This window comes from Lepus europaeus, chromosome 10 (assembly GCF_033115175.1).
Source record: "Lepus europaeus isolate LE1 chromosome 10, mLepTim1.pri, whole genome shotgun sequence".
NCBI lineage: Eukaryota > Metazoa > Chordata > Mammalia > Lagomorpha > Leporidae > Lepus > Lepus europaeus.
Genome location: NC_084836.1, coordinates 98,818,307 through 98,830,401, shown reverse-complemented (window position 1 = coordinate 98,830,401; position 12,095 = coordinate 98,818,307). Strand labels below are relative to the sequence as shown.

At 41.6% G+C, this 12,095-nt stretch overlaps 1 protein-coding gene and 1 pseudogene across 2 annotated transcripts in view; both read left to right on the top strand.

Moving 5' to 3' along the window:
- Nucleotides 1-12,095, top strand: part of PSMF1 (proteasome inhibitor subunit 1) — a 42,938-nt gene that overhangs the window by 6,260 nt on the left and 24,583 nt on the right. For both annotated transcript variants that reach the window (XM_062203972.1, XM_062203973.1), the window contains exons 2-3: nt 63-215; nt 1,959-2,041. In XM_062203972.1, coding sequence (XP_062059956.1) covers nt 63-215; nt 1,959-2,041 — 236 coding nt within the window. The remainder of the gene's footprint in view (nt 1-62; nt 216-1,958; nt 2,042-12,095) is intronic.
- On the top strand, nt 10,040-10,866 carry LOC133767869 (nucleophosmin-like; annotated as a pseudogene).

The following is a 12,095-nucleotide window of genomic DNA, read 5'->3' as shown; positions in this document are numbered from 1 at the left end:
ATAGCTCTGTGTTCTTAGGTCATGATCTTTCTCCTTTCAACCCTGTTGTCTTTCTTTTCCAGCCAAGTCCTGATGATAAGAAATCAGAACTGCTGCCAGAGGGGTGGAACAGCAATAAAGACCTCTATGTGCTCCGTTATGAGGCTAAGGATGGGTCCAGAAAGCTCCTGGTGAAAGCCGTCACCATGGAGAACAGCATGATCATTAACGTGTTGGTGAGTCTCCGAGACACTTGGGGGTCTGCTGAAGGGAGCAGGGCTAGGAACGGCCCTTTGGAAACCTGCATGGATCCAGAGCTGTGAATGTTATGAAATTTTTACCCAGAAACCTCACTTCTGGAACTTCATACCAAAGTGAGAACTCTAGATAAAGCTTTGTACACCAAGATGTCTACTGCCTGGTGTTACCAGGAAGGACTTTGTATTAGTGGAGAAATGGTTAAATGATTTAAGGTGAACCCATTAGAGGACAACACAGGTGAAGAAATCTCATTGTAACCCAGTGGGCTTATTTTAGTCTCTTTAAGTTAGCTGAGTTCTTGACTCCTTGGAGGGCTCACCCTCTGTATTTCCTGTGCTGGAGCCTTCTTAGCCCCCAGCCTGCCACTAACTCACCCCCTCCCGCATTCCTTCAGCCTAGCTGGATCCCTTCTCTTATTATTATTATTTTTAAAAGATTTATTTATTTATTTGAAAATCAGAGTTACAGAGACAGAAAGATCTTCCATCCGCTGATTCACTCCCTAAATGGCTGCAATGTCCGGAGCTGGGCCGATCTGAAGCTAGGAGCTACGAGCTTCTTCTGGGTCTCCCACATGTGTGCAGGGACCCAAGCACTTGGGCCATCTTCTGCTGCTTTCCCAGGCCATTAGCAGGGAGCTAGGTTGGAAGTCTAGCTGCAGTACTCGAACCAGCACACATATGGGATGCCAGCACCACAGGAGGTGGCTTCACCCACTACACCACAACACCAGGCTCCAGCTCATTCCCTCTCAAAAGTTCCACCTCAAAAAATTGGGGCCCACCTACCCACCACTGTCTACCAGAAAAATCTTAACTTTACCTCTTTTTCCATTTTGTTTTCCTGCTTGGTACTCACCCCATCTTGTAATTGTGTACATACTTGTGCTTTGCTCTAGTGTCTGTGTCTGCCACTGACTATAAGCACCTTGAGGGCAGTGGCTTTATTTTTGTTACATTTTTGTCTTGGTTCTCCATGTATGTTCATTTAAAACTATCTTGCTAAATGTGTTCTGCACTGTGCTTTTTCAGTATGGTTTGGCCTTTACATGGACTACATACAAGTAAATTTCGTTCCCTTTAACTACTGGGTACTATAGTATTCCTGTATCCCTTTCCCTTTTGGTGAACATTAAGGTGCTATATCAGACAGAGTCCTTAGTGGCAAGTAACAAAATCCCTTGAGGTTAGTTGAAGCTGTAGAAAGTAGGTAGTAAAGGAGGGGTAGGGCTCATTGACCCCCATAAAGGTCTGGGCTTCCAGGAACAGCGCCCCAAACCATGCTACAGAAACCACTGCTACTGCCACCACTTCCAGGCATCAGGTACTGGCCAGGGCTGCCAGCGTCTTTTCTTGTCAGCCACTAATGTGATCCCTGCAGCCTCAGCTGCTGTCCTCCTTAGCAAGATTTCTGCCTGCCTTGCTTCTTCACGTTGCTCACCTCCAAGTTGAAGTTGTGCATCTGTTTGGTACCTCAATGACGTGCTGTGCCTGAGCTGCCTAAAGGCTTGGGCACTGGGTTTTCTGGCCTCAGAAAGACAGTATCCCTAGATCAGAGAAGTCCCCAAGTTTTACAGGAGTATCATAGATTACAAACCATCCTTTTAGTAGTATGTGTCTTTGTGAGCATGTGAGTGCTTCTCTAGGTTGAGTATTTAAGTGTTGTCCCCTCACTCCCAGTCATTAGCCCAGAAATATCCCTGTCTTTTGTTTTTCTAGGAATATGGCACACAGCAAGTGGCAGACTTGACTCTGAACTTGGATGATTATATCAGTGCAGAAGACCTGGGTGATTTCCACAGGTACTTCTAAATGCTGTCGTTTCCTTGGGACTAGGAAGAGAGATTTGGTGGCAAGATGTAAGATTGGGTTAGAGATGTCCACAGACAGTTGAGGGATGTTAACAGAACTTTTCCTTCCTGGGCACAGTCACTTCTCAACTCTGTCTTCCATTTTTAATTTTCTGGAAGAGAAGATTCACATAGGAAATGAAAAACAATCGAGAGCCCACGAGTAGCTATAGTGGCTTCCAGGTAGAGTCCAGACCTCACCAATTGGTTCCATCAAGAGTAGGCTCCTGGGAGGAAGTGTGTTTAGTCAAGTCTCCTTGCCACCCTCAATTACTTTTAAAGCAAATGGGTTGGCAGCAAAATTCAGCAGGAAGTGCAGAGTTCCCATATACCAACTTGCACAGCTTCACCTATTGTCACCTGCCAGAGTGGGACATCTGTTACAGTCAATGAACGAACCTACATTGACGTTTTTGTCTGTATCAGGGTTCACTCTTGTCATTATGCTTTCTGTGGTTTTGATACATTTAGACTGTATCCACTGGAATATAATAGTGGTTTCACTACCTTAAAACTCCTCTGTGCTCCATCTGTTCATCATTCTCCCAACCCACCCAGCCCTGGGAAACCACTCACCTTTTTACTTTCTCCATTGTTTTGCCTTTTCTAGAATGTTGCATAGTTAGAATGTGATTCCATACAAACTATCTTCCAAAATGGCTGTACCATTTTACATTCCAAGTAGTAATAAATGAGGGATCCTGTTGTTTCACACCCTTGCTAACATTTGATAGTGTCAGGGTTTTAGATTTAGACCATTCTAATAGTGGTGTCTCATTGTTTTTATTTGCAGTTCCCTAGTGACATATGATGTAGAATATCTTTTCATGAGCTTATTTGCCATCTGTATTTCTGAACAAAAGTTTCGTTCAGGTCTTTCCTTCTTCCTTTTTAAATTGAGTTGTCCAATTTCTTGTTGAGTTTTAAGGGTTCTTCAGATATTTTATATAACAATCCTTTATCTGATGTGTGTTTTGCAAATTTTTTCTGCCAGCCTGTGGATTGTCTTCTCATTCTTGACATCCTAACCTTTTTTATTGAGGTGGATTACAAAAATACCCAACAAACACCCATTTAGCCATCATGTTAATTGACCAGTTGTTAACATTTTGCCACTTTTGCTTAATTTTTCCATATTCTTTTTGTTCTTGAACCACCTCAGAATTATTTGCAGACTTTCTAAGTCTTCATCCCTAAGCATTTCAGCATGTATCTTAGAAGGACATCCTTCTACATAACCTTAATCACACTTAGGAAAGGTAGCATTGATACAGTATTATTTAATATAAGTCCCAGTTCAGATTTGTGCAGTCATCCCAGCAGTGTTGTTTTTTTTTGTTTTGTTTTTTTTTTTTTTTTTGACAGGCAGAGTGGACAGTGAGAGAGAGAGAGAAAGGTCTTCCTTTTTGCTGTTGGTTCACCCTCCAATGGCCGCCGCGGTTGTCGCGCTGCGGCGGCGCACCGTGCTGATCCGAAGCCAGGAGCCAGGTGCTTCTCCTGGTCTCCCATGTGGGTACAGGGCCCAAGCACTTGGGCCATCCTCCACTGCACTCCCGGGCCACAGCAGAGAGCTGGCCTGGAAGAGGGGCAACCGGGACAAGAACCCGGTGTGCCGGTGCTGCAAGGTGGAGAATTAGCCTATTGAGCCGTGGCGCTGGCCAGCAGTGTTCTTTATAGCTAGTCTTTTGATTTTTTTCCCCATCTGTACAAAAATCATACATTACATTCATTTTTGTCTCTCTAAATCTTTAATGTAGCACAGTTTCCTAGACTTGTCTTTACTGTTTTTCAAGGCCTTGATATTTTGAAGACTTGGGATCCAATGTGCAGGATTTTTCACGTTGTTTGTACATGCACAGATTCATCAGATTGCTTCCTCATTTGCTTCAGGTTGAACTACATCTGTGAGCGCCTGTCCTCAGGGCTTCACATCGGGGACATGATATCTGTCTGCCTTATCACTGGTGCTGTTATCTGCCAGATTTCTGTAAGGCGTCTGGTTTCCTCTATGTTTGATAAATTATGAAGGCTCATAAAGTCTGCACATAATTCTCAGATGACTCAAGAACACAAAGGAATGTAGAAAAATTAAGTGATTGATACTACAAGATTATGAATATGCTGTTTCGCAATGGTCTTTCGCCCTGTGATTTTAGCATCTATTGGTTATTCTTGCCTGAACCAACTTTTACAGGGATGATTATAAAATAGTAATTTTGTGTATTTATCATTCTTCCTACATTTTTAGTTAGCTCTTTTTATATAAACATATAAGAATTTACTGTTTTCCCTGTCCCCTTTATTTTTCATTTATTAAACATTAATGTGGATTCTTGGATTTGGAGTTCTCTTTTTACTCACTGTTGTAGTCATTTCTGTTTCTGTCAATGTTCAGGTTGTCCCAGAATTGACCAGGGGGAGGCTCTTCAATCTGGCTCCTTGGATCTCCTGATGTTGTCTTCTGGCACAGTAAGATGTTCTGAGCTCACCTTGTCCTTCCCTTGCTCCTGCTCTGGCATCAGTCATTTCTCTGAAGAGCCGTGATGTCCTTTAATGGGAAATAATATTTAAAAACCAAAATCTGGGGCCTCAGTGTACTCACTAATATTAAGGTGCATAGCTTCTAGGATCTTTCAGTGGATAGTGCTAGGAATCTTTTCCTTAAATTATGAATTCACGGCTACCTGTCTTTTTAATCTAATACCCCAGGATTCTTCTCCTCTTGTTCCTTACTTCTGTCTCCATTTTCCTGTGGCAAGAACACTGATTCCCAGTAGCATCACCGTATTTATTCATGTGCTTGGTCTTAAAAGACACACAAGTAGTTTCTGAACTTCTCCATTAGCCTTTACCCAGAGAAAACTTCTTCTAAATAAAGTTCCAAATATGATCTCTTTCCAGTTATCTTTGTCCTTTGGCTCTTTACAGTGGGACTCTGCATTGTCAGAGTATTGTGTTCAAAAGATACTTAGATTCATGCTTGATTTTTCCTCAGAGTAATAAGTTACCTGCTTGCTATATAGTCAGGCCCAGCTCATTCCACTTTCTTCCATTTGAGGGGCTTTTCCCCCATCCTTGTTGACTTGACCTCCTGTAGATTTTTGGTGAAGCTGTGCGTCATTATAAATTCACAGAGATCAAACCTTGAGTGAACCACAGATTTACCTAGAAATCCTGTTGCATTAATTGCATCTAAGCAGCAGTAACTGTATTGAACCCATTCTACTCCTTTGGAACTTCCAAATAACCCACCACCAGCATTCTGGCTGCTCCTCTGTCTCTTACCCTCTCCATGTGAGGAGGTCCCTTCCATAATCTACTCCTTCCTTCCACCCTCCAGTGCATTCCCACACAACAATCAAACCAGTCTTTCTTTTTTTTTTTTTCTTTTTTTAGATTTATTTATTTATTTGGAAAGCAGAGTGACAGAGAGGGGGAGACAGAGATCTTCCATCTGCTGGTTCACTCCCCAAATGGCTATAGCAGCCAGAACTATGCCAAGCTAAAGCCAAGAACTCCATCCAGGTCTTCCCTGTGGGTAGCAGGGGTCTAAGTACTTGGACCATCTTCCACTGCCTTCCCAGGGGCGTTAGCTGGAAGCTTGAGTGAAAATAGAATAGCTAGGACTTGGACCAGCACTCAGTATGGGATGTGGATTACAAGGGGTAGCTTAACCCACTGTACTTAGTGCTGGCTCCAGACCAATCTTTTTAAAACATGGATCAGATCATGGTTATGATTCTTTCTTAAAACTCTGTGTTGACACCACCTCACACCCGTTAGTATGGCTACTATTAAATAAATAAATATCAATAAAAAGGTAGAGAAATTGGGGATAATTGTGCCTTGTTGATGGAACTATAAAATGGCACAGCCACTGAGGAAACAGAAGTAGTTGAGGGTAGTTCTTCAAAAAAAAAAAAAAAAAATGAAAGAAAAGAAATTATATAATCCAGCAATTCTACTTCTGGGCACATACTCAAAAGAATTGAAAGAAGAATCTTGGAGAAATATTTGTACCCCCATGTTCATAACATTACTAATACTAGCCAAATGGTCAAAGCAACCCACATGGATGAATGGATAAGCAAAACGTGGTGTGTATATATACAATGGAATTTTATTCCATCTTAAAAAGGGTGTACATTCTGATGTGCTTCAACATGGATAAACATTGAGTACATTGTGCTAAATGAAATAAGCTAGTCACAAAAAGACAAACATTGTCAAATTCCACTTATATGCGTGATTTCTAGAAGTGGTCAGATTCATAGAGACAGAAAATAGAATGATGATTGCCAGAGACTGGAGGAAGGGAGACTGGGTAGTTATTGTTTAACCAGTTTGGAGTTGCAGTTTTGTAAGATGAAAAGAGTTCTGGAGATGATGGTGGTGACATGTCTTTGGCGTTTTGTAGACAAAGGTCTGGCCATGACAGAGAGCTGCTCTTCTGGGTGTTGCACACACCATGACGCTCCTGTCCCCGCTAAGGGGCTAATGGAAGGATACTTGTTCTCTCTTTTGGCTTCTTCACCTGGAATTCCATTGGGAAAGAAACTGACAACGCTGTGGAAGAACCCAGGAATTATTTATGTAGGCCATTAGTGCACATTAGAGCATTTAGTGCCAACAGCAATACTGAGAGATAATTGGTGATAGTGTCTCCATTTGTTTATTTTCAAATACATCTGTTACTGGTATTTGTGTATTGTGAGAGGGAAGCAATTTTGTTGTCTCTTCTGGTTACTGTGAAATGAGGGGCACAATAGTACTACTCCAGAGCATTGTGAGAATGAAATGAGACGTTAGTACACAGAGTGCTCGGTGCTGGCCCAGCTCCTAGTGGTGCGCAAAGGGAAAAGCAGTCGAATCACCAGGAGTCATCTCCATGGGAACTGATCTCTGAAAGCTGGGCTGCCCTGTGCTGCTAATCACGGCCCTCCGGCGCTCCCCAGCTTCCAGCTGGCAGCACTGAGCTAGCTGCCTGCTTCGGGCCACGTTCCTGGCCTGCCTTCACAGGTCATCCTGCATGTTTCCCCTCCTCTGGGTGGGGATGTGTGAGCCAACGCTACATTGCTGATAATAAGCCTGTTTGGTGTCAGACAGGATGATAGTGGCTGTCTTTTGTCGCTACCAAAATGACAGTTTTGGTTTTTGTGGTGTTGTTATTCTTATTTTGTTTTGTTTTTTACCAAGGCTTAGAAACTGTAGGAGAACGAACTTCAGGACTTGGCAGTTTTTGAATCAGGCCTGACTTCCACAGGAAAACACCTACCTAGGAGTATGAGAGGCCTTCTACCCATATCACACACAGCCTATCTAATTGAAAGGAAGAGGAATTAGATTTCTGTCCTCTCTCCAGCCTGGGTAGGGAAGCATCAGGGTCCCCAAGGGTCTTTGTTCTAAGTGGGAACATGATCTGTGAGGTTGAACAGGCTGCAGGCTCTTCTGTCTTCCAAGTTATTGAGACTTTCGGGCTTTTTCACCTTGGAGCACTTTCCACAAGCACTATGTTCTGGTAAGCTAGGAAGAATAGAGTTGCTCTGGTGGAAAGGATGGGGGCAGAACCTAGGGGTCCCTGTGCCTTATTCAATTCGGTTTCTCTCTTGCCTTCCTTGGGCCTCCTTCTGTGCTAGAGAAAATCTGAATGTCTGAATTTCATAGTCTCAACTTATTTTGCAGTTGTATAGTAAATGCACTTTTAATTACATTTTTCATTTGAGATTAATTATAGACTTAATGTGCACGTGTAAGAATTAAGAGCCACTCTGTACCCTTGTTACATCTTACCCCAATGATGACGCCTTGGAAAACTGTACTGTAGTGTCACAGCCGGGATACTGACACAGGGCAGTGATGCAGAACGTTTTCATCACTATCCCTCCCGGTGCTGTTTTATTGACTCACACACCAGCCACCCCAGACCTCTGACCCCCAGCAACCACTAAGTTGTTGTCCATTTCTAGAATTGTATCATTGCAGATATTTGATGTAAATGAAACAGTATAATATATAACCTTTTGGGATTTGCCTTTCTCACTCAGCATAATACCCTTTTGATCCATGTGAGTTGTGTACATTAATAGTTTGTTCCTTTATATATTTTTTAAAGATTTATTTTATTTATTTGAAGAGTTAGAGAAGTAGAGACAGAGAGGTTTTCCATCCACTGGTTCACTCCCCAGTTGGCTGCAACAGCCGGAGCTGTGTGGATCCGAAGCCAGGAGCCAGGAGCATCCTCTGGGTCTCCCTCCGGGTTCCTTGCGGGTTCCCAAGGAATTGAGCCCTCTTCTACTGCTTTCCCAGGCCATAGCAGAGAGCTGGATCGGAAGAGGAGCAGCCGGGACTAGAACTGGCGCCCATATGATATGCCTGTGCTTCAGGTCAGGGCTTTAGCCCTCTGTGCCATAGTGCTGGCCCCCGTTTATATTGTTAATTAGTGTTTCATCATACTGTTTGTTCAACAGTTTGTTTAACCATTCAGTCATTAAAAAACATTTGGATGGGGCCCGCGCTGTGGCTTAGGTAAAGCCACTGCCTGCAGTGCCTGGGAAAGCAGAAGATGGCCCAAGTCCTTGGGCTCCTGTACCCATGTAGGAAGACCTGGAGGAGGCTCCTGGCTTTGGATCGGCCTGGCTCTGGCTGTTGCGGCCATTTGGGGAGTGAACCAACAGACGGAAGAATTATCTTTCTCTTATGTATTTTCCCATTTTATAGTTTTATTTTTTTCCCACTTTATAGTTTTATGGTTTACATTGAAGCCTGTAATATGTTTTAAGTCTATTTTTGTGGAAGGTGTGCAATGTAGGCTGAGGTTTTTTTTGTTTCTTTGTTTTGCCGGTGGATGGGTGGATGTCCAATCCCAATATTGTTCTTTCTTCATTGGATTGCTTTTGCAACTTTGTCAAAAAGCAGATGTTTGTGCTCCTATGAGTCTATTTCTGGATTTTCTTCTCTTTACCACTGATCTGTGTGAGTTGTGTACATTAATAGTTTGTTCCTTTATATTTTTTAAAAGATTTATTTTATTTATTTGAAAGAGTTACAGAGAGAGGTAGAGACAGAGAGGCTTTCTTCTTTTGCCAGTATTAATTGTTATAGCTGTGTGGTCAGTCTGTTGGGAAGGGTGAGACATACTTTCGTTGTCAAGATAGTCTTAGGTGTTCTAGCACCTTCAGAGTCTGCACCTTTCTGCATAAACTTTAGAATAAGCTTGTTGGACAAGCTTTGATAGGAGTTGCATTCAATCTATAGATCAGTTTGGGGAGAATTGGCATTTTGCCATGAACATGGTATGTTTCTGCATTATTTGGGTCTTACTGGTTTCTTTCATCATCATTTTTGTAATTGTCAGCATGTAAGTGCTATATAAGTTGTTTCTTTCTTTCCTTAAGAGGGGAGGGGTATAAGGCTGGCGCTGTGACATAGTGGATAAAGCCACTGCCTGCTGTGCCTTCATCCCATTTGGGCACAGGTTGATGTCCCAGCTGCTCCACTTCCAATCCAGCTCCCTGCTAATGTGCCTGGGAAAGCAACAACAGATGGTCCAAGTCCTTGGGCCCCTGCATCCACATGGGGGACCGGGAAGAAGCTTCTGGCTTTTGGCTCCTGGCTTCAGATTAGCCCAACTCCAGCTGTTGCACCCATTTAGGGAGTAAACAAGCAGATGGAAGATATCTCTCTCTCTCTCTCTTTCTCTCTCTCTCTCTCTCTCTCTCTCTCTCTCTCTGCTTCTGTCTTGCTGTAACTGCCTTTCAGATAAATAAATAAATCTTAAAAAAACAAAAAGAGGAGAGGGGTGTGATTATAAAAGAAGCTCAATTCTTAGTTTTGGTGTTCAAATGTTTATTGTTCCCTAGCGTGATTCCTTCCTGCGCAGCTGCTCTTTGCAGCAGTGGGTGTCTTATCTCCATCCACCTTCTTTCCCACTTAAGTTCGTCTCTCCACCCCATGGAGGATTCGATGAACATGGACACAAGCCCCCTGAGGTCACAGAACTATCATTTCAGTTGTGAACTAAAGACCAGCAAAGATTATCACTTTAAAGTGGACAGTGATGAAAATGAGCACCAGTTATCTTTAAGAACGGTCAGTTTAGGTGCTGGTGCAAAAGGTGAACTGCACATTGTTGAAGCAGAGGCAATGAATTACAAAGGCAGTCCAATTAAAGTAACACTGGCAACACTGAAAATGTCTGTATAGCCAATGGTTTCCCTTGGGGGCTTTGAAATAACACCACCTGTGGTCTTAAGCTTGAAGTGTAGTTCAGGGCCTGTGCATATTAGTGGACAGCACTTAGTAGCTATGGAGGAAGATACAGAGTCAGAAGATGTGAAGCTTTTAAGTGTATCTGGAAAATGATCTGCCCCTGGAGGTGGCAGCAAGGTACCACAGAATAAAGTAAAGCCTGCTGCTGACGAAGATGATGATGATGATGATATTGGTGATTAGGAAACTGAAGAAAAAGCTCCAGTGAAGAAATCTATAGGGGATACCCCAGCCAAAAGTGCACAGAAATCAAACCAGAATGGAAGAATCAAAACCAAAATCAAAAGGTCAAGAATCCTTCAAAAAACTAGCAAAAACTCCTGAAACACCGGAAGGAACTAGTTCTGTAGAAGACATTAAAGCAAAAATGCAAGCAAGTATAGAAAAGGTGGTTCTCTTCCCAGAATGGAAGCCAAATTCATCAATTATGTGAAGAATTGCTTCCGGATGACTAACCAGGAGACCACTGAAGATCTTTGGCAGTGCAGGAAGTCTTTTTAAGAAAATAGTTTAAACAGTTTCCATCTTATTTCATTTCTGTAACAGTTGATATCTGGCTGTCCTTTTTATAATGCAGAGTGAGAACTTTCCCAAAAGTGTTTGATAACTGTTGTCCAAATTCCATTGCCAAGAACGTGTTGTCCAAAATGCCTGTTTAGTTTTTAAAGGTGGAACTCTACCCTTTGCTTGGTTTTAACTATGTATAGAATGTTATGATAGTACACAGTAGTAGCAGTGGTCAGATGTGGAAATGGTGGTGAGACAAACATACATGTGAAATTAACTCATTATTTTAATAAAGTAAAAAAAATTTATTGTTACCATACAGAAATGTAACTGATCTTGTATCCTGTCACATTGCTGAACTCAAAGTTGTCCAGGATATTATCTATGTAAATTCCATAGGGGGAAAAAAAAAAAAAAAGGAACTTCAGGACTATAGTATCAACTACTAATAGGGACAGTTTTCTTCCTTATTTTCTGATCTGTATGCCTTTTCTTTTCCTTGCCAAATCCAATGCCTGGAACTTCCAGTATTTGTTAAATAAGAGTAATGAAAGAGAACATCCTTGTCTTGTTCCTAGTCCTAGAGCAGAGTACTCTGTTTTTCACCTTTGAAGATACTGTTAGTTTTTTTCACCATTTGAATTGAAGTAGATTTTTGTAGAAGTTTAGTAAATTGAGGTGAATAATAAATTCCACTCTGTTCTAATTCCTTTCTTGTTAGTTTAGTGTTTTTGTCATGAATGGATTTATCATGTTGGTTTTATCTAACACTTTTTTCTGCATCCAATGATGATTTAGCTTATTGATATAGTTGATTACGTTTATTGGTTTGTGAAGATTGAACCAGCCTTGCATGCCTTGGATAAATTCTTGATATTGTATAATTCTTTTATACAGTTTGGGTCTGTTTTTTGGTGAAGGTTTTGCTTCTAAGTTCATGGGAGATGCTAATGTGTAGTTTTGTTTTATATTGTCTTTGTTTAATTTTGATATCAGAGTGATACTGGATCCATAAAATTATTTGGGAGCCCCCTCCTGTTGTTTTCTGAAAGTAAAATTGATGTGACTTCTTTAAATATTTGGCAGATTTCTCTACTGAAATACTCTGGGCCTGGATATTTTATCTTTTTGGGTATGATTTCAGTTACTTTAATAAAACCATTTAAATTTTTCTATTTGATTTTTCCTGTTAAATAGTTTTGGAAGAATTGTCTGTTCTGAGTTATTGGAT